General features: G+C 41.3%; 1 protein-coding gene across 2 annotated transcripts in view; it reads left to right on the forward strand.

The window, feature by feature from the left end:
- The window catches only part of ARID5B (AT-rich interaction domain 5B), a 179512-nt gene that overhangs the window by 109125 nt on the left and 43589 nt on the right, over positions 1 to 26798 (forward strand). The window contains exons 1-2 of one of the 2 annotated variants that reach the window (XM_045437537.1): positions 24670 to 25115; positions 26530 to 26642. In XM_045437537.1, coding sequence (XP_045293493.1) covers positions 25112 to 25115; positions 26530 to 26642 — 117 coding nt within the window. In that variant the 5' untranslated portion in view covers positions 24670 to 25111. Of the gene's footprint in view, positions 1 to 24669; positions 25116 to 26529; positions 26643 to 26798 lie in introns of those variants that run through there. The other variant, XM_045437536.1, reaches the window with a different exon arrangement.

The following is a 26798-nucleotide window of genomic DNA, read 5'->3' on the forward strand; positions in this document are numbered from 1 at the left end:
GTTTTCCCTGTGCCTGTCAGCTAATACAATCCCTCATTTGTGGCTTTGGCTCTGGACTTGAGAAGATTTGAGGGCCATCATCAAAGGAATATTAAAATCAATGTGTTTTCCCAGGACAACAATTCCCTGGGTCTTATAAAGAACTAAAATGACAGAAAGGAACTGGGAGCGTACTTTCTGGCAAGGAAATTGACTAAAAATTTAAACTAAAAATAAACAAACAAAACCCCTCAGTGTGAACAATCCACAGAGATCTCCTGTAACTGGAGTACAAGGTTAAATTTGTTCATTGACCAGAGCAGGAAAACTCATTGAGCCACTGTCAAGAACAAACCATCTATTCTCTTAAGAGTTTAGATGAGGTCTCTAGATCAAGGAAATCCTGGGAATAAGCCAGAAAGACATGCCTCTGTGTTTATCTCTTTCTTCTGCCTGGACTTTCGATACACTGGGGCAAGTCACCAAGTCCTTCCCCAGCACCTAGTAGGTGTGGCAGAACCATGTGGTCTTGGATGATTCAGAGAAGACTTGTTTTGAAGATTTTAGTCCCTTTCTGTGGATAACACTTATCTGTTCATTAAAGTGAACACACTTTGTTCATTGGACATGCTTTGCTAGTAGATGGTCAAATGTTTGAAAGTAACAAGATACTTATTAGAATATTCATCAGTTCAGACTGTTTATGGGTTCGCTCCTTAAATTTCAGTGAGGGACCTCTTCCCCCAGTGCCTCGTTCACCATCATTCACATTATACAGTTGACTGCCCTGAAATGAGTATTGCTGCCTTCAGAGTTCCATGTATACATAACAGACAGTCCTTTCCAGTCTACTCATACCGACTTGACCAGATGGCTTATTTATACACATCTGGGCAGGTCATTGCCACATTTTGAGGCATATTCTTATACCAAAAGAATGAAATGCTGAAGTGCTGAAGGGATTGGTCAGTTTAAGTTTGCTGTAGGGGTAGAAGCTAGACAATCAAGTCAGAAACAACAGACTCTTATTCAGAAAGGGGGGGGGAAGGAGGATAAGAAGGATAAGATAGCTGTGACTCTATAAATAGAGACAGTCAGATGTCACAGTAATCAAGTGAAGGGAAGACTATAAAGTTAATAAGAATGTTTTTTTGGACAAAGTCAAGAGGGATATTTCTGATATGCCAGTCAAGCCACAAATCTTTGAGTGGTAGCTGTTCTGCCTTTAACTTGAATGCCCTAGGCACATTGGAGAGCACAGTCTATTTAGGAGAGTTAGTAGATATTCTTGAACTGATCCATAAAACAAATTGTGAATAGAAGAATAAGTTGCTAGCTGTGTTAGGAAGACTATATGCAGTTGAAAAAAGTTAACAATGATGGCCAGAGTGGTCAGAACAGCTTCCTGAATGGTCTTTAACTGAGACAAGGTCCACAGTATTTGACACACTTGTGCTGTTTGAACCTGATGAGACTTTATGTCCCACCTCTAAAGGATAGCATTCAGAGCAGCTCGTTTTGCAACCTACTGGGTTGGATGAAGTTGTGGGTGAAATAGCCTACAGAACACAAAGCCATAATCCATGGAGATGCAGACTTTGGTTGGAGATTATGGAGGTTTTATGGGTAATTTTTCACACCAGTGCCCCCCTTCCAAATCATTATGGTAACATTTAGCTGATAAATGTGATTCTTCCTCCAAGAGTCCTTTGAGTGGATGGAGGAAAATGATATGAGCCCCTTATCACAGATGAAGAGACAGTGTTATTGGGACTCATGGCATAAATGTGTTGCTGGAAGGGTCTGGAATAAACTTAGCTCAGACCCTGTTGATACTCTCGTGTTCCAGTGATAGGATGCTGGCTAGAGGCTCCCTGTGGCCCTGAGAAGTGGAGCCATTGCTTCAACATCACTATTATCTACTCACCTCTGGATAATAGATAATAAGTATTTAGGAAGTGTACCCCCCAATTTTCATAATGTTTGGTCTGCTTTCTTGTTCTGTTGTTGTAATTTCATTGTTGAGTTAACTTTACTGAGCTTTCTCATCTCATATAGAAGAATGACAATGCCTATTTCCCATGGTTCCCATAATTATGGGCCAAGATCACATATGAGAAATGTTTAGCACGGTGGTCCTGCTGTGGTAGTCTTAAAACAATAACAATAGTAGTTATGATCAAAGTCACAGAGAGATCGAGCTGGTGATTCCTTCTGCTGCTTCACCCATTTTGTGTCTTCCATAAAGGTAAGAGACAGCATCCATAGCAACATCCACCCAAAGATATGGTGGACATTGATTTAGGTGCTTGTGTCCTCTACATAAACAGCTTCACATTCAAGCCTCAGTCTTCTTAGCTTTGGGGCACCTGAGTAGCTCAGTTGGTTAAGCATCTGACTTCAGTTGAGGTCATGATCTCATGGTTCATGAGTTCAAGCCCCATGTCAGGCTCTCTGCTGTCAGCACAGAGCCCACTTCAGATCCTCTGTCTCCCTCTTTCTCTGCTGCTCCCCTGCTCCCTCATGCACACATTCTCACTCTCTCTAAAAAATAAATAAGCTTTACAAAATAATAATAAATAAAATAAATGAGCAAGACAATCCCCTTAACACAGAGCTCCTTATTCATCCATCTGGCTATTCTTTCTGTTGAGGCCACTATTCATCTATTCAATAAATATGTTTAGGGAGAACTTATCATGTACCAGACATTGCATTAGGCCCTGAGTCAACGTTAGTGAATGAAAGAGATGTAAGTGCCTGGTAAAGTCTGGAGTCTAGGGATAACAAGCAAGGAAATTATTATATATATATATGTATATATATATATATATATATATATATATATATATACATACACACACATATATAATCACACACACACACACACACGCACACACACAGAATTACAGGCCATGATAAGAGCAACAAACCTAAAAAGATTGCTGCCTCGGTTCAATGAGACACTGTATGTAAACATGCGTCATAGGCTATAAAATGTAGACCTTCAGAGACTCTTAGTTTTGACTAATGTAACACCTGCTGTCTTCATGGCAGCCGGTGGCTACTGCACATGCTCAGTGCCTGAGATTGAATGGTGACACCACCAGTCCTTTTTTTTTTTTGAGGCTTATTTTGGAAAGAAGAGTGGACGGGAACCTTTCTGTTGAGTTTATAATAGCAATTACAAGCTGATAAGGACAGACCATTCATCAAACGATCATACCTCCGGACTTTATCTCTTTGGGTCAAATGTTTCCTGATTGATATTGACTACCATATCTTAAGCAGCTTTGAACAGATAAGAAGCTAGAAAAGAAATTCCTTTTAAAGAGATTTGACAAAATTATGTTTTCTGATTTTTTTTCTTTAAGAAGAGAGATTAACTTTTCATTGTTCTTCTAAAAGAGTACAAAAGCTACCAAACTGTTGAATTGAAGAGAATCTAGAAAAGTTTTCATGGGTAGATACTGACTGCATTCCCACTGAATGCAAATTATCATCTGCATTGATAGTCTTTCCTGGTTCTGAAATTGGAAAGAACTTTCAAAATATTGAAAATGATCCTGTACCACAGATAGTTAGGAGTAGACAGTTATCCCAAGAAAAGATATCCCCTTGACTGCTATATATAAATGCCCTCCTAGAGACAGAGATGTGAGCAAAAGTCTTATAGATTCAGTATAATTCATTTTCATAGAACATTATTTGTAGAAGCAACGTTTTAAAGGTGGGGAGGGTAGGTTTCTGACTGTGGGCCTGATATCCAGCTTCTAATTGAAATGACCATAAACATTGTAATTAATCAACTATGTACTCAATTATAAAGTATATAATTACATTCTGAACAGTAAAAAGCTTCCTAAAGTGTATATAAATCAATTAAACAGGGCAATACAGTAACCGATCACATAAAATTATATTTAATGAGATGTGTCATCTATCACAGTGTTCCACACAGTTCTTATCGTACATCTTTGTGATTCATTGGTGCCTTACTTTTTGCTGCAACAGAGCTCACAGTAAAGGAACCTCTTTATCTTGGTCATAGAATCTAGTGACATTATTTTGAGCAGACATACATGGGTATCTTTAAAGACCGTTTGGGAGTACGGGGAAGGTTGGGAGTCATTTCTAATGGCTTTGGGAAGGGTGACCTGGATTTGCCTGTCTGCCTTTACTGGTTATATATTTCCCTGAAGCAAGTGTGGGCATTTGTGCTGGTGGTCTTGCTCCTGAATCCACAACCGGCATCTGTCGCCTTGAAATTAGCTAGATGACCTGTGTTTGTAAGAGCTTCTGCAAGAGCTGCCAGGCAGGACAACAGAGGGATAATTAGAAAAGCATGCGAAATGCAAATCCTCCTGATCAAGTCACTGCGTGTTGAGAAGTATAAGGATAATAACCTGGTACCAAATCGTGCTGCCTATATGAATATCAGTCCTTCAGGTTCTGTGTGTATAATCAAGCAGGTCATTCCAAGCAGGCTAACCCTGGGCCAGTGGAACTTCTAGAAGCAAAGGAAAAGCACATTTGTATTCTTAACTTTGGCAAATTGGAAAGATTTCTAAAAAAATTGTGATAAGTATAGTCTAAGATGAGTTTCAGTCAGTGGGTGCTCAAGAGACATTTGCATGTGGGGAAGTGACCCCAAAGCCCCTGGTCATGCACATTCTGACCTGTGCCTCAGAATGGAAAATAAAAAATTGCTGAGTAACTCCTAAAGGCCTGGCTTTCTAATGTGGTGGTGATGCCACTCATGTACCTCTTTCCCACTCCTTTCAGAGCCCAAATGGCTTTTCCCTAAGCGAAGTCATTCTCATGCTGAGTAACTACACCCAATCCTTGCTGCAGGAAACCGAACCATACAGAACAACTGGCCAGCGCAGGACTACCAAATGGGAGGATCTGAAAGGCCTTCTCTTCCATCTCTCAGGGAGCACATATGGTTGTTTGGATCCCCACTTTCCTGCATTACTTGCTAGCAGATACTTGGGGTGTAAACAGTTTGTTCATTAATTTGTGTGGCTAACCAACGTGCTTTGACATCCAGCTATGTAATTGTGTGTTGCCCTGTGTGAGGATACAGGGTTAATACAATTAAGACACAACAGAGCTAACCTCTGAGGCACTCACATGCTAGTGGGGGCACTCTTGAATTAAACAGACACTTAGTATTTACATACTGTATTTAAGTATTTAAACAATATTTAAGTACTGTAACGGAGCTAAGTGAATTCTTCTCAGATTCAGTAGACAGAGAAGATACTTATTTTTTTTAATTTTGATTATTCCCTTGAATATTTTACTGGAACTAATGTAATTGAGGGACTGGCAAGTTTTACAAGTGACTAATATATTAATCCCACTCTACCCTGTCGCCTCGTGGGATTGTCAGCTGAGTCAGGGCTTAAAAATGGAACTTGACGAGATTTGCTCTAAAGATGTTGACTAATACCAATTAAACCCCTAAACATCACACACAGATTGATTATGCCTTTTTCACTTTTTTTAAAGACCCAAAGATGCACCTAGTTAATAATCTACTCCATGTCCTTAATAAAGAGCAGGCTAATTAAAAATTGTTTGCTAGCTGAAAATGAATAAATTAAGAATCACATATTAAAACAGTCATCCTCAGCCTACAGAAGGGGCTGAACATGGGCAGGCTAGTGGGGGGGGGGGGGTGAAAGGGGTAATTGTGAGTCCTTTATCACCAAGCATGACATGTACAAATGCAGAGCCATGTCATGGAGACAGGGTGCTGGGGTGAGAAGGCTCTCGGCAGGGCAGACAGCCAGGTTAGTCTCCCCTGTGTTCCTGATACAGAATGAAAGAGCAGGGAACAAAATGGAATGTATTTCGTCTCGTCCCCCCTCCGATTCTCCTAATCTTGCCTATCCATCAGGCCATCCTGCCACACGTCCTACACCCACCTCCTTGAATCCCTCTGTGTGTCTCCCCAGAGCCTGTGACATAGAAGGTCTTTATCACAGCGATGCATGTTTCCAATCGTGTCTGGTCAGAGGGTAGCAGTCCCCACCTTGTGCTCTGTAGCCAGCAGCCTGGGATTTTCTCAGTTCCTTGAACTTGCTTTCCTCTCCCTGGAATATGTCTATCCCAGTATATATCTTTCCTAGAAAAGAAACATCATCATCATCTCACATCCCTCACACTGGCCAGCTTCTTCCATCCTGCTGACCTCAGTTTAAGCATCACTTCTCAGAGAGGTCTTCCCTGGTGTTTCCAGGAGTTCAGCACCCCATGATTTTCCCAGAACTCCTACTTTTGCTTTTTGAGAGCGCCTCCCCATCCACTCTCTCACAACCTCAGTTTTGTGAGATGAAGGCCAAGAGAAGTCTTGGAAACCCCCATGTCCCCGGTACATATCCTGCATATCCTAGGTGACCAGTGAATGTTGAAGGAATAAGCCAGTTATGACTCCCAGCAAACAAACTCAGTTCTAACTTCCCTAGAAAGCGAGAATCCGGTCTCATGTTTCTTTGGTGACCCTCATGAGGCCAACTGGTGTTCAAGAAATATTTGTTGAAAACAGTTCTTAATTGTGGTCTTATATTTACCTTAGCTAGGAATGAGAGGAGTTTCCTTTAATGATGTGTGGGACAGGGAGGAGAATGAACGAGCTTGGGCTTGTTTCTTTCTTAGTTTGAAGGAGTTACATAAGCACAAAAAGGCCAGGTTACAGTACTAAGGGAGCAAGCGTGTGGAAAGTGAATGCCAGTCACCACTGCAGTTGCTTTAGAGGCTTCTGCCCCTGGGCCTCCTGTAGAAGAGACCAGAGTCTGTTCCCTAAGAGGCTGCTTTGAACAGGCTGCTGTACAGAGGCAGGTAGCACAGGCGCCAGGAGGTTGAATTCTGAGGACACCTGGGTCTGGGTCTCAGTCCCCACTCACTGCTACCTACCTCCCTTGTGCTCCTGGCCAATTCCTTTACCTGTCTGTGCTTCAGTTTTCTCATCTAATTCTTCAGTTGGTGTTAATGATATTAACCGCCTCAAGGGGATATCATATGAGGATTAAGTGAAATGCTGCACGTAAAGCTTTTAGCACGGTGCCGAGCAGGAAACACTTCTTAGAGATTGACAGTGTGTACCACGAGTCACCTAAGTCAAGAGAGATCTGCTGTCCAGAATTGCTTGTGGGACAGTCTGAGTTGGCAATAGGGACACAGAGAGGCCTAGGATTGATCTGTCCAGAATATTCCAGAATCATGATGTCCTTGCATCTATTTTCCTTCTCCTTCTGCCCTCCCACCACCCTAACGCTCGCACATACTGTGTAGACTGCTCTCAGTTCCACCATGCCCTCTCTTTGTGGCTTTCCAAAAGTCAACTTGAAGGTTTACTATCATATTTTTTACTTTAATATAATTTTATCTCTGATAACAACCTCTGTTTTTTTCTTTGTGTTTAAGTCTATTATCCTCAGTATATTTCAAAATTGATTTCATAGGAAAGATGTAATCTTTTTTTAAGTTTATTTATTTATTTTGAGAGAGTGCACACCCATGCGTGCACAAGCCGAGGAGGGGAAGAGAGAGAGGGAGAGAGAGAATCCCAAGCTGACCCAGCCCAGACCCTGATATGGGACTCGATCTCATGAACTGTGAGATCATGACATGAGCCAAAAATCCAGAGAAATCCAGGAGTTGGATGCTCAACCCACTGAGCCACTCAGGCACCCTGGAAAGACACAATCTTTGATTAGAATTAACCACGATGAGAATATATGGCCAAGACACGGTGGGAAGACAAATCTAAGACCCAGAAATAATCATCATCATAATAGTGGTGGTAGTGGTACTGATGTTGATGCTGCTATGTGCCATTCACTCTGTGCCAGGCATTATTCTGAGCCCTGAATCATTTTCTCCATTTTACAGATGATGAAACTAAGTTACCTGTGTGAACCATGTAGTGGAAAGAGTATGCAGTTAGCCTAGTTTGCCCTTAGGACTCTGATGGAAAATTATTTTTCTTCACTTAATATCCAACGAAACAGGGAGATCATATTGCCACCAGTTCTACCTTTGTTTAGTTTAGACGTTTGACTCAATTTATGGAAGTCTATGTCTTTGTAGCTTGATCATGACTTTGGAATGTCAAAAAAAAAAGTGCAGGCAAAACACTATAAAATGAAGTCTGCCTTTACTGGTAAGAAGCACAGAGCATTTGGCATCAGCAGAAAGCTTAGTCTTTGATGTGGAAAATAGAAGAGTTCTTGCTGTTTCCATTTGGGTCAGAGAAAGAGACGATCACTATATGATAAGTTTAGTGGGTTCTAAAGCTAGATGTAATAAGTGACGAGCCACAAGCTGTCCTGCCCTGAGGATATTCAAGTATGAAATACACATGTCAGGGAAAATGTGGTCAGTGTGGAACCACACAACAGGAAAGCAGAGAATATTTAATAAGACAAGTCCTGGTTATCCTGGGAGTGAGACTTGAAGAGAAGGCGATTTACATATTTGAGTGGGGGGCTGAAGAGGGATGATGGAAGAGACAGAGAGTAGGGGAGTAATTTATGGTGAATCATCTTACCCCCTGACAGACAGAAGCCAGGACTAAGGAGGAAATGCTTTATTTTAGGTAAGGCAGCGTCCTCAGTTTTAAACAATTTTCCCCCTGTTTTTTGAAAGTGTTCACACAATTAATGCCTCTTCCATGTATTCAACAATAGTTGCCTAGCAACCATCAAGAAGCATTTTTGGAGCGCAAAGGGTCTAAAAATGAATGAAGAGAAAATACAGCAAATACTCATTTAAGAGTAATGAGAACTGGTCTGGCATCCTTGGAGACTCACTGCAATGTCCTATTCATCTTGGATACATGCAAGGGGGAATATGTAAAATATAAGAGAAACCTTTAAGTGAGGCTTGCTACGCTTTTCTGCCTTCAGGCAGGACTGCTTTCTACCTAATTCCAAATGCATGTGAAGGTAATGAAGTTTTGGAAAACTCTTAAGAGGAAGGATAATAATACCTCCTCTAGTAACCCCACTTTTGGATCTTGTAACCTTTGGCCTGAGACCACTAGGTAAAGAACATAGGTTAATCAGGAGCTACCTCTTCTTTGCAGGCTACTGATTTCTACCATTGGCTGGCTCTCACAATCATACCTTATTTGAAATGAAAATCTAAGTGAGCTTCCAGATCAGAGGGCACAAACTCAGGTTCCAGAGGTGTCAGCAGGGAGTGCAGAGGAAGAAGGGCAGGTGAGGTCTGTAAGAAATCAGAAGCAGTGGATCCCTACTCTGTGGAAAGGAGGCCAGTATTGTCAGATCTCTCAACTCTCTAAGAAAAGTTAGACATGCTGATTTCTATGTGAAAATCTCATGACTTTAGATTGATGACAATGATTAAAAAGAAAGAGACAAACAAACAAACAAAAAACTGTGCAAGCTAAGTAAACTATGGTACCAGGCAGATTTGGCCCATGCATGAGTCTTGTCTAATAAACCCCTAGTGTTATAGATGAGGAACCAGGCCTGGTGAGTGAGTATACTTATGCAAATTCAATGAAAATGTAAACTCCTTAAAGCCAAGAACTGTGTGACCTTCTCTGTTTTATCCCCAGCTGGACTAGCACAAGGTCAGGCATATGCTGGCAATGCAACAAATATTTATTGAGTCAACAAATAGTAGATGTTAGAAGCAAAACCAGGACTTGGTTCGGTCAGTAAGAAATCAGGACCTCAACTGCTTCTTCTTAAGTGACTCTTGTTTCCCCCTAAGTGGCCTTCCATGACTTTCATATGGATGGAATCTACTCTTCCCTTTGGCCATATAATGGCCTTGTTTAAACCAAGATTTGATTCAGGGAAATGTTCTTATAGAAACTCCAGAGGAAAAACCTTGCACCCTGCCTGGGTTTAAACCTTCCCATAGATTCGTGTGTACTGGGACAGCCATAAACAATAGATTGCTTTTCTTCTTGGCCTGCCATATTCAATTCCATTCAATTTTGTGTCTATTTCTCGAGCTCCTACAATGTGCAGAGTCCTCTGTATGGTGATTCCAAGATATAGGGGATCCTGCTGAGCCTGGGGGCCTCAGAAATGTTCAACAATTAATGCAGAGAATGAAGGTACTTAGCATAGTCTCCTTTTTATTTTCATCTCAATGTTTTTTTGATTCTACTTAGGCAACACTTTACTGTGTGTTAATTTCCTGACTTGACTTTTTCTTTGGAGATCTAAAGTTGTCTAAAACCTAGAATCCATTATTACCAAGACATGTTCTCCTCTTTTAACAACCTACTTATTGCCTCTATGATGAAAGGCTCTGCCAGAGTAGACAGGAGTCAGCCTCCAATGAGGTATACCCAGGGCTTGTGTCAAATGATCTTCTAGCTTTCATTGTATTTATTCCTTATTCTTGGGTTCTGTAAGGTGCTTATCTCTGTGCTGAAGGTTCAGGTGTATCCAGAGTATCAATAACTCTCCCACTGGAGAACCACTGGCCTCTCAAAAAGCTTGAAGTGATGCACAATTTCCTTGTGTCTGTGCATATGATAGTATGTATGCAGTAATAGTAATAATAATGGCATCCACCACTAATTAGTGTCTTCTAGGTCCCGAATAATGTGCCAGACATGTTGTTTCATTTTATCTCATTTATAGTCTTTGTCTGCAATTCCTAACCTTGCAAGATAGAGATAGAGTCCCATTTTGATAAATGAGCGTATTCAACCCCAGAGAGAGCTGATGATTTGCCTAGGGTCATATGATTGCCTGGTCTGTGAAGTAAATGCACAGCTACCTGCTTTCCAAGGGCCCTCTTTACCTCCTTGTGAAACTTCTGGATCCAGCAACAATTTCACCAACTTCGCCAGTGTTTTGGAGATGAAAGGAGAGACACTGTATCGCTTTTTCAGAAGCAAACTCTAGGGGACATTTTAAACAAAGTAGATTATTTTGCATGAGACTGTGTTTAATTTCAGAACAGTGTCCTTTGCTGGCGAAGATAATCAGATGTAATGTCATCTGCAACCTCTCTGCGTGCGTGATTTCATAAGACTGGTGTAGCAGTTTATTATTATAAAATTAGTATAGCATAGAACAAACCCGGGATGCAAGCCAGACGAAATAGACAATGAATAGTTATATAAGGTTTTGGAAAGCACATGTAGTAGAACACAAGCTCACTGTATTTTCTTCTCAATTGTCTGCTGTTTGTTCATGTTTCCTTTTCAACATGATTGCATCTCAGTTTAATAGCACTTGCCATCTCAGGCTTTATGGTGCCAGGCCTGACATAGTTACATCCCCTCTGTGCTAAAAATATTGCATGTATATATTCAACCGCAGCCCGACATGTTTAGCTAATGGGTTACTGGGAGCTATGCGCTTATATAATTAAGTGATGTATGTAATTTTGTGTTAACACATTTGCAATGTGTGTTTTCCTGGTGATTGCAATGCTTTATTCTGTGTAAAGTGTGACATTTTAATTCCCGCTGAACAATTTCCTACCTTGATTCGCCTTGTTTTTGTGGCAGGGGATTATTTTGCAATCAAGATAAAAGCATTATTTATGAAATTTCTGGACTATCCCATTACTGGGAACTTTTAACTGAAGATCAATCTCCTATTCTATTGATCCCTTTGTTAAAAATCTTTATTGGAATTTAAATTTAATCTCTACATTATGGATTTGCCCCGACTTTTGTCTGAAGGCACATTTTTTTAGGCAGCTTTGCAGGGATGGGGTTCCTTAAAAAGTAATTCTCACTAGGCAGGCTGCCATCTTATCTTCCCCAGGGAACTTAATTTCTCTTAGGTGTCACTGATTTCTTCCCTGTTGAGGGTTCTCCAGGAGAGCCAGCATCTCTGTGGGTTGGAGAGTTTGGCAAACCAGGTCAGATCTATAGATTCACAGATAGGGCCTGTTAAGCATTTAAGTGATTGACAAAGCTGGGTCTCAGAGTTACATGATGTGGGGATACATGCTTTCTCTTTATTAATTGTAATTGTGACCAGTGGAAGGTGCTACAGACAGGAAGGTGAGCCACCAGGGATAACCCAGCCATCTTGCCCTCTTCAGAGGTTGTTTATTTTCTCCAGTGGGATCAGGAGTTTGGTTTAATAAACATTTATTAGACTCTTACCAAGTACCAGACAGGGCTTTCAGAATACAGTACAGAGAGAGTTACTTGTTCAGTGAACATCTATTGAGCACCTACTATAGCGATATTACAGTGACCAAGACAGAGTCTGGTGAGGGAGAGAGACCTACAAGTTGAATATGGGATGATAGGGGCTAGGGTAGAAGCATGCTTGATGTCGAAGCTACTGACAAATGGCTCCTCCTCCAGCTGGAGGTGAGGAGAATAAGGACACTTTTTAGTGGGTGTGATGCCCAGTGCTGGTCTAGGAGAAAAAGTAAGAGTTGGAGCAAGAAGGACAAGGGTGAAGAAGAAAGGGTATCATCAGAGGGAAGCCTGTGAGCATGGGTACGCAGGGGTGAAGCCATGAGAGGTGCTTGCAACCTCTAAGGCATTTGTTAATTGTTGGAAGATAGGGCAAGGTCACTCCAAAGCAAGGTCTGCTGTGGTCCATTCTCCGGACCCCTGAAAGTCCTGAATTCCCCAGGCCTTTCCTCAACCAAGGAGGCCCCCTTCATTCTTCAGCACAGCCCAACGAAAGCAAGCAGGTGGCAGGCACTGATGCCAAATGCTGGAGTATTGCCCCGATGGCTTCCCACGTGCTTGCCTCTTAGTCCCTCCCATTTGGGTCTGAGCACACTTTCTATGTGGTACACAGAAGTTTCGCCAGGAGGACCCACAGGCTATGCACTCCAAGTGAGCTTTCTCAGTTGTATGTTTTGGCATTTGAACACAGTGGGAATGTCCTTGTCAGCTCCCATTTGACTTTATTAATTGCAATTCCTTGGGAAGTGTGTTTTAGTAATGTGCTCTGGGATGACAGAGCTCGCCCTGCAGAGACCCAAGAGGAGGTAATCAGGGCCCATTGAAAAGCCATCTGCTGGTAAGTCACTGCTGCTGATCCCACGCAGCCAACAGACGCCAGTGTCTATCACAGCTCTGCCACTAGCTGTGTGACTTCAGACAAAATTGCAGACTCTCTGGGCCTCCCTTTTCTGATGTGTAAAATAAGACTTTGGATTAGTGGTAGCTGAGGTTCTTCTTAAACTTGGGAATTCCAACACTTTATAAGTTTCTTGAATGAAGAATTCTGCAGTCGTAACATCTGTGGATTCACCAACTCCTAGCAATGATCTTTGGCTCCAAATTCATGTGAAAAGCCAAGAACCACTTTCTATACTTCATGTCTTTTTTTTTTTAAGTTTATTTATTTTGAGACAGAGAGAGAGAGTGTGTGTGTGCAAGCAGGGCAGGGGCAGAGAAACGGAGAGAGAATTTCAAGCAGGCTCCACACTATCAGCTCAGAGCCTGATGTGGGGCTCGATCCCGTGAACCATGAAATCATGACCTGAGTCGAAATCAAGAGTCAGAAGCTCAACCTACTGAGCCACCCAGATGCCCCTATACTTAATTAATGTCTTGTAATGATTCTCTGCCTCTGCATTTTAGGAGGTCATCTACACTAGCCCTAAAATCTAGATTTTAATTTTTCAAGATACAAAGGGAATCATTAAGCCTCTGAACATTCCTAGAATATATAGCAGTATGGATCAAGTAACCCATTTTATTAGTCATGTTGCAAGAGGCTGTCACCTAGCAGCTCTGCATTGTTTCCAGGCTCCGCCCCCACCCCCACTTCCCTGAGCCCTGAGGCTGTGGTTAATAATGTCAAAAGAATGTTTTAAAATTGCTCTTCTGTTGATTCCAAAGAGTCAGAGCCCTCACGTGGTTAGAGTCCTGGGCTAGGAGTCAAATTCTAAATTTAATTCCAGCCTCTATGAATGTCTTCATTTCTTGCCTCCTTACCATTTCTCGAGGTTTCGATTTTCTCATCTGCAAAATAGGCATAAGATGCCTTGCTCCACAGGAATATTGGCAAACAGCTTCGTTGTGCACACAGATTAGCTTTATATCGGAACAGAATATAATTTTCCATTCCATAATAGGAATGAAACAAAAGCCCTTTTGAGTGTGCACCTTGTGTAAACGCCCTCTGCTTAAATTCTGATGGATTTCAGAGGTCAGCAAATCCCTCCCCCTTCTTTAATATTATTTTTTTTAAGCTAAACAAGGCTAACTAGGGAATTCATTTTGGTATAAAAAGACATGAAAGAAAGGGTATTCGAGCTTGCACAATAGTACAAAGAAGAACAAGAATCATGATGTTTGCTAAAGAACTCACAGCTGTTTAATTTTATAGTAAAATTACTTTAAGAACTTTGCTAATTCAAAGACAGACCCAAACAACTGTTGTTGCAAAACTGAATTTCCACGTGTGAGTGGAAAAGCCAAGTTAGATTACTCTGCCCCTAAACTCGTATTAAACTCATATTAGAAATACAGAGCATTTTTGTTAATGCAGGTTAGAGGAGCGGTTTTTATCTGAAGAGAAGACACATAAAAAGGGAAATGGTAGATTTGCTAGTAATATGATGAAAAATAGTTTATGTTCTTATGTACTTTGCCCCCAGCTTTTTCTTAAGCTGCTCAGTCTGTTTTAATACCAGGTTTGTTTGCTTTGTGGGGATGGGCCTGTTAGGCAGGAAATTGTCGAAAAAGCATACAGCAGAAATTTTAAATGCTGTTTTTAAAAATTAAAATTAAATACCAAATTGAGTTACCAACCATTTATTAAATTTGGAGTTCAGACTTTTATAAAATTTTATCTTTAGAGGATACGAATGAACTGTGTACCTATACTTGGTTCTGTAAATTCCAAGTTTCCATATGTTGCCTATTGTCAAAAACAAATAAACTTTTCCTTATTTTTTTAAAGTGATTTTCTTCCATATTAGGGAATTATTCAGACTTCTTTCCTTGGTTCCTATAATTCCAAACCAGTTGGAACATCAGTCTATTTTTGGTTATGAAGGAACTTTTAAAATGTGGGTATGATTTTTTTGACGTTTCTAAATCTCATAAAGATCAATTTGCCACATATATAAGAGCTATGGTAGTAAACATAGTGAAGTCATTGTATACTAGGATGACAGTTCTAATTTCCATATTATGAGTCACCCCCTCCCAACCCCCGTCCCCCACCTCCATCCCCTCTGCATGGGAGGGCTGCTAAATGTACATTCTAAAACATATACAGCAACATAAGGTTGTGATTTGTGAGTGTTTCTGTCAAGGATGAATGTTCTTACCTGTATTTGATTAAACTCTGTTAGTTTCTGGGTTTTTATGGTCTTCCCACCACATCACATAGATTCACCACAAGAGGGCAACCAAGAGTTTACTTTCAAGCTAACAAAGCTAGAAATGGTTTTAGTATCAGCTAAGTGTTTTTAACTTGCTAAGGATTTATTTCCCCGCCTTCCGATTGCCACACATGCAGCCTCTGAGTTTCCACGAACAACGAATAATAATCCAAATAAAGTTCTTCTGAGGGGAAATATAGACAGACTGGTGCAGACAAGAGCTTTTGCCCAAATAAGGATCCTTTTTTGGAGACCCCATGTGTTAGATAACCATCAACTGACAGTTGGTCATGAGTTAATAATGTTGGATGCTGAAATATGCATACCATGTGCTATAAAAAAGTTTGGAGGACAAAGACAAATACTGCTAAAGTTAGATATTAGAAACATACCAGAGGTGTGCAGACTGCTTCACTGGATGAAGGTGGAATCTGCCAGATAACTTCGTTTTAAAAATGTTATAGGTACCACACAGGAGAACGTATAATATTCACTGCACAATTTGTTGCTTTTGCAGGGATTTGGTCTTAATCTCTCTGCATGTTACTGCCTTAAGAGCTATAGCAACTCTTGCCTTCTAAGAAAAGAAAATATTTCCTAAGCTTATTTCCATTGCTGCCATTGCTGTTCTTTTATTTTTACAATGGGAACCCTAAAAGGGGGGGGGTAAGGTTCCATAAAAGAATCCAGGTGGATGTGTAGCCCTTTGATTGGCCTGTTGTATTTGGAGAGCTGTTAACTGCTAGTTCAGTTTCTGTGTTGTTGCTGCAACAGGAATCCAAAGGTGAGGGGTGGCGCGAATAGGCTTTGATTTCAGCTACTGTGACCAGTTAGAGAGGCTGGGACATGGAGCCAGGTGGCCACTGGGCAGCTGCTGTCTTCTTAGAGTGACACCCCAGAGGCTCCTAGTGCTAAGAATGAATGGGGAAAGAATGTGTCTCCTCCTCTGCCCCCTAGAGTTCAGACCTTTTTGTTCTGTCAGCTTTTCTGGGTTTATTGGAGTGCTTGTCTTCAATGAATAATCTCACTTTTTGTTGTATAAAATTGAAGCACCTTGGGAAAGCCAAGAAGGCCATGCCCTTGGTTGACTTGAGGACTGACTATATCTGATCGCTTTTCTTACTTGCAAATGCAATCTCCAAAAAGAAAAACACAGCCAGACCATGAATTTATTCAACAATTTGTGGTTAAGAAGATTCCACCTAACAACTAGCTGAAATCACTGAAGATCTATTTTCTCTTACTCAGTTTGCAAATGGCTTACATTACACCCAACCCACATTGGTAGCTGGAGAGAACAGTTAGTAAAATTAATAATTAGACAGCTTCTCTTTTTTTCTCTGTCTCTTCCCTCTTCTCCCCAAGTGTCCTGTCAAGGCTTAACATTTGCTTTGACATATTAGTTAGGGAAGTTAATGAAATAATATCTTCACTGGGGCCATTGAGTAACCTTGAGTCAATGATTACCAGATTTGAATTTTACTAAGGAAACACCTCAGGTTCAGCAAAATTCTCAGATACTAACATCTGTGTATGACTCTCCTGCATATAACAGCAAATAAAACCCTAAATTTCACTGAAACTTTGAATCAACGCTCTTGCTGATTATTCCCGCTTCAGATGTTAATCTTGTTCTGTCTACTCTTTAACACATTTCCAAGGACGTATCTATAATCATGACATTGAACTGACTGAACCAGCATCCCCCAAAAGAAAGATAATGCAAGCCACATGTAACTTAAAATTTTCCAGTAACTTCATTTCAAAAGGTACAAAGAAACAGGTAGAATTATTTTAATAATGTATTTTATTTAATCCAGTATCTGCAACATATCATTTTGATATGTAATCTATAAAATGTCATTAGTGAGATATTTTACATTTTATATATTGTCCTGGAAATCCAATGTGTATTTTATGCTCGTGGAAAGTCTTAGCTTTGTACTGGACATATTTCCAGTCCTCAGTAGCCCCACGTGGCTAGAGGTGACTGTGTTACATAGAGCAGCTCTAAACAGTTATAGAAACATTTTTTTCTTACACTGAAAAAAAATGAGAAGCAGTTCTAACCTCTTCTGCGTACTCTTCTTGTTCATCGTAAGATTTACATTAGGATTTCTGATGTAGTTATCTGTCCGTGTTTCTCCAGAAGGTGACACACACCCACTCCCACTGACGGAGCACTCTAGCTTGCCCTGACTCTACACGCACAGCCAAGACCCTTGCTGTCCTCATTCTGGACCCTCACTCCACTCTGCTCCAACACACACACTGTTCTCTGCCATGGGTCTAGGAGTTCCTTGGTATCGCAGGAGAGCGATTGAAGTCGTTTTCTGGTATTGGGGCTTGTATATACCCACAAACAAATGAAGCTCAGAGATGCCACTGGTAGCTCAGAAAGGGAAAAAGGGATGGGAAGGCTTAATGTGAGAAAGAAAAATGTGTAAGTCTCAGACAAACTACAATAGTCATCTTTTTTTATTTTTTAAGTAAGAGACTATCCTTTTTCAATTATTCTTTCTGAAAGATAGAAAAAGCATAAAGAAAGTGAAAAATCCCTTTTAAGTACAAATTCCTTTTGGGATCTTTTAAAAAAGAGATTGGAAGCCTATTACTTGATGACCTTTTACTTTTTCTTATGTGTATGTGTTTGAAAACCTGAAATGTCTCTCATAACATATTAGTCCAAGTCTGACAAAGTTCAATACCTCCATGCTAAACCACACATGCACTCACACACACACACACACACACACACACACACACACACACAATGTCTCTTTTACTTATTTCCAAGTAGGGAATGTTTTCTTGAGAGATGTAGCAAATCAATTATCCTCAATGTTGAAAATGGAATATCTCATTTCCAAACCTGGAGAAATGGCTGACCAAGAATGTTCTGTTTATAGAGAGTTTAAAAACTGCTCTGATATTTGCTGCCCCTTGCAAGGCTGTTCAACACAAAACATGTAACTTTCACTTCTGTGCTGTCATGCTCAATAGTAACATCACAGAACATATCAGTCATGTACTAGAATGAGCGGGTCTATTGGTTGTAACAAAAAGAAAAAAGAGAGACAGAGACAAAAAGTCTCTATGTTTAAGAGGTCCTATCTTTATACATTTCATAAATTATAGAAATCAAAATGTCCTTAAGAAGTATTTTCAGACTGGATCTTTAAAATAGCCTAAAACTTAAAAAAAAAAACCAAGTATCTTAAATTAATATTCTATTCTTACAGACAATCATACAAAGAACAACTAAATCTGTTCATGGAATAGTTTTCAAAAAATGGAAACATAAGTTATTTCAAAATCTTAAGAAAAAGTACATAGTAAGCATTGAAACAGTGCACTTCATCTAATTATTAACAGCTTTCATGCAGGTTTTTCCTCAACACCCAACATGGTCTTCTCCATTAAGAGAGGAGGCTGGGACCCAGGGCCTGAAAAAGGGACCATGGGCACCAGGCATCCAGGGAGAAGAATATAGCAGGAGAAATGAGTTGCCGGGTAGATGTGAAAGTAGAAATTTGAGACCCTGTGGCATTTTTAGAGGCCCTTTTTGGTTTTGCTGGGTTTGCCACTTCATGATGAGACCTGACTTCGTGACAAGATCTTGCAGCTGGGGGCAAGAAATCAGACCTTTTGTGCTCAGTAGTAACACCTGGGCCACACCACCACCTGTACTCCATGTACCAAGCTAAGTCCTCAGGCATCCACTCTGCCCTGATGTTTCTTTTTCTTTTTCTTTTTTTAAGTTTATTCATCCGGAGAGAGACACACACAGCACGAGTGGGGCAGGGGCAGAGGAAAGGGGAGAGAGAATCCCAAGCAGGCTCCGCGCTGTCGGCACAGAGCTCAATGTGGGGCTTAAACCCACAAAACCACAAGATCATGACCTGAGCCAAAACCAAGAGTCGGACACTTACCCGACTGAGCCACCAAGGCAGCCCTGCTCTGATGTTTCTTTACAGAATTGTAAATTTCGTACTTTGAAGGCAAAAGAGTCTTCCATTGGCTCCTGATGCTATGGTACATAGATCTCATACCCTCAGAGACAAACATTTGTGGGACACCTGGGAGCCACCCCCTCTGCCCCTTCAGCAGGTCCTGAAGGGGACCTTTCGCTGAGAATGGTTTCCATGAAGGATACTGGGCCTAGCCAGAACAAACCAAAGGGAAGGTGAGCATTTGAAAGGTCAAGCATGGATTTCCATTTTCATCCCTATTTCCAGAATTCTCTCCTTAGAAAGTCCGTCTTCTGAAAACCCAGAATCTCTCTTCACTCCGCACCTTGATTTCACTCCCAGATTTTCCTCTCATTCTGCAAGTGGTAGTGAAAAGTGTCTGTAATCCCTTTCTTCTTTGCCAAGGCCCTTGTAGACAAGCCTATTCTATACTTCTAGAACATTTCTGCATTCCTTTGGAACTCACTACATTGTTTCAGAATAATATAGAGATAACATTTGGGCATTTAAATTTCTCTCCTCCTCAAGACACAGAGGGGAAATAAAGATAGAAATCTGCCTGTCACTGCTGGTAAAACCTGACTAAAAATGAGGTTTGCTTGTGTTTTAATGGCAAGAATGCGTGGAGTCACATGCTTTCAAACCAATTAGCAATACAGATGAGCTAGCAAATCGAGTTCCCTTTATAGGGTGGGGGAAGGGGATAAGTCAAATAATCTGTGTTTTTAAATGTTTCTGAGAAATGAAGACCTCCAGGGCAGAGAGAAGGCGGATCAGGAAATAGCTATGCAAATCACATGCCTATGAAATTACTAAAACTTTGATCAGGGGCATTAACAATTGCTGCAGCATTCACAAGTATGAAACAAAGAGTGAGTAAGACGGGCATGTTTTGGAAGGGATTACAAGAGTGTTTACATACATGGTTTGTTGAGCAGTCAATGAAGTCCATGGCTGTTTTGGACTTAAGCCGCCAAAGCAGTCCAGGTATGACAAACGCACTAATACATTCTACTCTCATTAGTGACTTGTGGGGATCTCAGTGATTTTGACCAAGAGCCAAAGTGGTTGGACCTCATGTAAAGTCTGCTTCATGTCTTCCCCCCACCTCCACTTTCTAACAACATCACTGCTCACCCTTCACAGGAGGCGGAAGTGGATCTGGGTTCTGAGAGAGTGTAGTGCATTGGAAATGCTAAATTGTTGTTATGGACACTGTGGTCCAAACCACACCAGGTCTAAAGCACACTTGGAAACTCAAGGCGGCCATGACATCCAGAGTGGCAGTGTGATCATCCCTCTGGGGCAGGTGCAGCCTTCGCTGTTCAGGGCTGTGTGGTCTCCGGGACATTTGAGAGTGAGAGCATCTGCGGCCAGGTCTAGTCTCGGTTCATGACTCTAAATTATTATTTTTCATGGCTTTATTTAAGAAAAAAAATTACTCTTGAAAAGGGAACTGTCAGAACAGTTACAGAAAGCGGTAACATTCTTGCAGTGTTCTGGTTTGTTTGTTTTTTTGTTTTACCTTGCCTGTTGCTTTGAAGTCATCATTTAAGGTTAGAACACCGCACAAGATAGAGTTTTGCTGGTCTGTGGTCCCGGGTGCTCGTTTCTTATATAACACAGTTGCTTCTCCAACATTCCTGTTGGGCCTAGAAGATTGTTTATAGGAAAACAGAATAAAAGTAAACTTGAAAATTTTTAAATCTATATGTAATTAACGCCCTGTGAATTCACAGAAAGATTCAGCTAATTAACAGACGTTAAGTACTAGCAACCACAGATTCCTGGCACCGCTCTATTAGGTGTGGGGTAGTGAGTATATGGAAATGCTGTGGATTTGAAACAAACATTTAAGGGTATCATTTATGAATTTCTAAAATAAAAATGTTGCCTGTAAGCTAAAGCCAAAACGAGGGCTGAGAGCTTCTGTTTTTCTTTTCTTTTTTTCCAAGTATTTGAAAACTGAAATTCTATAAGAGATTATCTGTGAAATGGCTCTCCTTTATTACACCCATAAATTTCAGGAGTGGCTCTGATCAAGCTTTCTGCCATTCTTGGTTTCTAAATCTTTTAGTCATACATTAATAACTTTAAAAACACTCATCCTATTTTTGTTGTAGTGAAAGAGGAAGTTTCTAAATAGTCAAAAGGGAAACATTGAAAATAGAACACAGTAAATGATAACTAAATTAGGGTATTTTTTTTTCCAGCAAGAGCAAAGCTCCATGCTGAAACTTGCCAGAGTATTTTAAGATTATTGTCTACAAAGAAAATGTAGCAGAGAACTGAGATCCTCAGAGGAAAGGCATTACAGAAATGCAAAGTATTATCAGCAATGTGCATTATACACGGACCAATGTTTCTCAGTCCCTAATGCATCAGTCAGTGGACTTTAGTTTTCTGGCTTGTGTTTGGTGTTTAAAACACACACACACACACACACACACACACACACATACACACCCGAGTGCGGACACGCACGCACAACTTGCAAATCAAGTGAGTTAACGCTCTGCCAACTTCCTCTAGATATTGACCCTAGGGGGTCAGACTCTTAAGAAAATGATGCCTGGTTTTCCATCCTCCTAATTGCAGTCCCCCACCAACAAGCAAGTCCTATCTCTAAGTGGAAGCTCACAAAGAATTTCTCGAGAGAATATGGAGCTGCGCTGGCAACAAAATCATCTCTGCAAAATGAGAAGAAAGAGTTGTTAACTGATGAGTCAATCCAGCTTTTATAGCAGTTTATCTTCGTGGTATTTCCAAGAGCATAAATGTTATAAAAAAAGAGAGACGGTCATGACAGGAAGAACACAGTAGAAAAAAAACAGGGACGTTTAAGCCAAAAGCAATTTACTTTGCCAGTAACTGGTTACATTTCCTTTGTTTTATTATTATTATTTCAAGGGTTGGGGTTGAGCTGAAAGTTTCCCACACCTGTGCTGTCCTGACACATAACTTTGGCAAAACCCATAGAGAAGTGAATATATAAATGAATGCCTGGAAACTCTGAACTTTAGACGCTTTAAGAAAACAAACAAACAAAAACCTTGTTTTGCTATATTGTCTTTAAGAAAGCTATATTTTATTGATATTTGAATGAGTTTTAAAAAAGGAGAAGACAAAACACGTGGGTGAGATGTCAAAGTGGCCGGTTGCCGACTCTCCTGGGATTAATGCCTATAGAAATAGCAGTGACTTCACAAAGGTGAATACTTGTTAATTTCATGGCCCTGAGTAAGAGGAACAGATGAGCAGTCAGAGAGGAAAGATTTTCTTTTTTTTAAACCACAGAGATCTTTCACTGTTCTTCTGCAGTGGGCAGAATAGTCCGTGGCCCCCTGCAAAGGGGTGATGTGCATGGCACACGAAGTTTTATTGGAACTCTGGGGCTTTAGTGGAAGTCTGTCACCTACTGCTGAGTCAGGATTGATGGGGACCCTACCCTGCCTCAAGTCTGGAGGATGCTGTTTGCTGCCTGAGATGGGCTTTTAGTTCCCTTGTACCATGTCGTGGTATTTGACTGTTTTCATTTAGGGAAAGCTCCCTGGTGACTGCCGGCCCAAGATAATAATATAAATATCTCATTATGAGACAGACTGAGTGTGTGTGTCTGTTAGAAGTTACTTAAAGCAGGGATGTTGGATAAAGTCCAGTTGCCCGGGTTGGATCCTGTTACCAGTAACCAGTTGCATGACCTAAAACAACTAATTCCATCGCTGTCTCAGTTTCCTGGTCTGGAAAATGGGAATAATAATGGCGCCTTCCCGTTGGTTTGCTGTGAATTTTAAATGAGTATTGTATGCAAAGTGCTGACTGGCACAGAGAAAGTGCACAATAAATACCAGCTATTGTTATTATTCATGTGTAATATTGAAAACATTGACTGAATTCTGTGAATGAGCATGGATTATATACACATGCAAAAGTAACCGAGCATTTATTGCTTCACACTAGTTTGTTCTGTAGCAGATCTAACTAGACCCAGTTATGCTATCAATAAGTGTACTGCTGGCCTCCCGCACTCCTGAACACCACCACACCATAAAGCATTTGTTTTTACTCACTTCCCTTGCAAATGATTTGTTTTCTTGACTCTGTAAGAAAAACAAAAGTAGCCCAGGGACCAGAATTTTTACTCCCCCCGCCCCCAAAAGCCAGCTCCTCGGTCCCAAAGCTTTGCCCAGGGTCTTATGGATCTAAAACGTTTCAAATTGTGTTATGGGGACTCCCATCCAGTTCTGCATGCTCTGTTCTCCCTGGGACTTTGAACATCTGCTCATCAGGGCACTGGTTACACTGGGTGCAAGATCACAGCTCATCTAAGATGCCAGACACAAAGGCTTAACAGTGATCGGGAACCAAAGGCATTAGGTTTTCGGTCTCAATTCCCAGAGCAAACTTCCTGGTCACTGGGTTATGTTCCCAGAGCTCAAGTGTAAATAGTAAAGGCGAGCAGAGGTTTACAGGTGCCCAACATGACAGGTATGCACAAGGCCAAGTGTGTGGGTCCGGCTCGAAGATTTGAAGGAGTTACATGTGGGCATCTTTATTTCCATTAGTCACTTATTCATTCAACAGATTTATATTATGTAATGCCGCCTCCTGGGTGTGTGCTGGGCAGGTGAGAGATGAGTCTGACAGGGTCCTGCCCTTAAGGACTCTCCAATTTAGGATAATAATAAGCCATAAAACCCAACTAAAGTACAAAGAATACAGTGATACCTTCCATGAGAGAAAGTCGGAAAAAGGAGGGCAGAGGGGAAAGGAGAAGAGATATTTGAGTTTGAGGCTTGAGTGATTGGTGGGATTTGCCCAGCCTACCTGAAATGTCAGCGACTTGCCTCATTAGGAACAAAAGGCTTTTTCTCTTGATCAAATCCCATTGAGAGTTTAAGTCTGTGTGACCAGAATATTAGGTACTAGCCTGTTCTAAATTTACGATTCTCAGAATCTGTTGGGGAAGGGCACATGTGCTTTTCTGGGTTCTGAAAACAGCTCAAAGAATGGAGAAAATAGACCCGATTTGAGGATGACTTTATTGTCGGTTCCCGGAACCTTTGCCTTTATTTAAAACAGCCTGTTCAGTACAAGTTCTATCTAAAAGGCCTTTGGGATTTGAAAGCTCTTCTGGAAATAAATGCTTTTAGGTTTAAATGTTTTGGAGGTCTTTTTTTGCCAAAATGTTAGGAAGGAGAGACCATAGTTAACAAATCTGAGAACGGAGGCGATATTGTTTTGTTGCTTTTAATGAAATGTCTCAGACCTACCCTAAGTTCTGTTTGTCTCTCTGTCAGCTTTCTGCTAGGCTATTATTTTGATAAGGGACATGAGAGTACATCATTCCCTCGCGGTCATTAAAGTCTTAGCACTTAAGTCGTTGTGGAAACACTTCTGCGCGACACCAAAATAGTCCACGCCCTGGCTCCAGGCTGAGGACTGGGGCAGTTCATGGAAGGTGGCATTAGGCTGTGACAGGAGAGCAGGAGGTCAGGATCCACAACACAGGCCCGATGAAATCACCAAGGCAGTGCAGGGAGGGGGAGAGAGCAGAGCCCTCCCTGCCAGTCTGGCAACTCGGCAAAGTCCTCAGAGCTCATCCCACACACTCCGTGCTAGTCACTGCTGTGTGTTTACATGAGTAATGGAGCTGCCGGGGGAGGGGAGTCGTAAGCACAGCGCTGAGCCTGGCAGCTTGCACTTGCGTTCGCGTTGGGAGGGAAGCTGACATCCACACCAAGTCAAGACTTCCAGGGACGTGGCCGGGAAGCAGTCACATGCTGTAGCTTTCATGAGCACAGACATCCTCAGGCAGATGTTTGTCGACTGGAATGGGTAATCGCTACTTTCTCTTTGCTTGATTTTTGTCTGCGAGGGTGTTTACCTGTGATAATTCCAGGCTGGCTTTCCGGGGTGGACTTCTGGACACCCGTCTGGGGGGGGTGGGGGGAGGAGAAGAGAGGGGAACGGGTTTGGGAGGGGGAGCCAGAGCCCCACAGCCACTTTTTAAACTTTTGCCGGGCTAGAAAGGCAGCTCTGCTCTTCTGGGCTTTACCAACAGCAGAACTGTTATCCACGGTAGAAAAGCGAGGGCGCGAGAGTCATGTTGAGGAGCAGAGTGTAAAATGTCCTAAAACCACTGGTTAAATGTGTGATGTAAGATTAACAACAATTAAGAGCGTTCCAGTGGTTCAGATTGGCACCGTCGTAATCCTATCTTTAAGCAATAAAAAAAAAGCGCGGGTACCTCGAAAGGGCTGGGAAAAACTGCTCAGGGTACAATTCACTAGTTTGGAACCGTTCAAGGGCTGCTTGTTTCACGGTTTGTTTTAATTTTGCTTGACTTGCGTGACTGATGAAGCTAAATATGAAAGCTGATGCCGGACAGTCCGAGCACTAGGTAAACAGCAGCCTTTTTTTCCCCCTGCTTTCTGTATGGATCTTAAAGGGATTCAGGCTCAACTTCAAGGATGAAATAGAACTCTGCTTTGCACCTTGTCTGTGGCTTTCAAAAAGTATAATCTTCACAGAATCAGGCTAGCCCCAGTGTGATCTTTGGAAGTTATTTTAAATAACCCTCGATATCTTACTACATTGAGAAGGAAAAAGAGAGCATGCTGATTTAAATGTATCAGCCAGATTTGTTGAGATTTGAAACATGCTGGTCGCAATATTATTAGTAAATACTTGTAAGAATATTTTTTGGATTGTTAACTATGAATGTTCTTTCTATAGCTCTCTCTCTCTACTCATTTGTATCATATCAACTTATTTGTATCATAATTTAAGAAACTGCTCATGTCTCCACTTTTGAAGAGAGAGGTTTTCAAACGCGACATTACTACGATACCATAGTGGGCTTGCATTTCACCTAGGTTTCTGAAAAACAGATACAAAACAAAACAAAGACTAATCTCCGAGCCTGGCTTCAGGTTGACTTTCAGCTCAACATGTTTATTTTCTAACAGTAGGGAAGTGCCTTTTCCTTACCATTGTCCTTGAGAGCGGAGAGCTTCATTTTATTTACACTGATTAGACATGTTAAAGTGCAGTAGATTCGCTTGGGGAAGCATGTACAGAACTGTAGAGTCTACCAAGATGCGGCCCGTCAGAGAGAGGAGCATAAAATGAGATGCGTACGTTTCTCTGAACAGTTTAGAGGGCACCGCTGTAGTAACACTCATGGTCTTTCGTAAGGAAGCCCACGCACATGAAAATGTACATCAATTTGTTCTTCATTTGTTTTCAGCGCCAAACCTTAAAGGCAGACCACGCAAAAAGAAGCCATGCCCACAGAGAAGAGATTCGTTCAGTGGTGTTAAAGATTCTAACAACAATTCCGACGGCAAAGCTGTTGCCAAGGTAGGGTCATTTGCTGCCTGGTATCCATTTGGCTGCATCTTTTTATTTTTCCTCTTTCTCTTTATCTCTCTGCTCTTGTGTCTTGATGGCAGTTTTTAGTGGAGAATCTGACTTTGGTATTCACAGCCCTCTGTGTCTGTTCCCACCACCTCCTCT

The sequence above is a fragment of the Leopardus geoffroyi genome, chromosome D2 (genome assembly GCF_018350155.1).
Source record: "Leopardus geoffroyi isolate Oge1 chromosome D2, O.geoffroyi_Oge1_pat1.0, whole genome shotgun sequence".
Classification (NCBI taxonomy): domain Eukaryota; kingdom Metazoa; phylum Chordata; class Mammalia; order Carnivora; family Felidae; genus Leopardus; species Leopardus geoffroyi.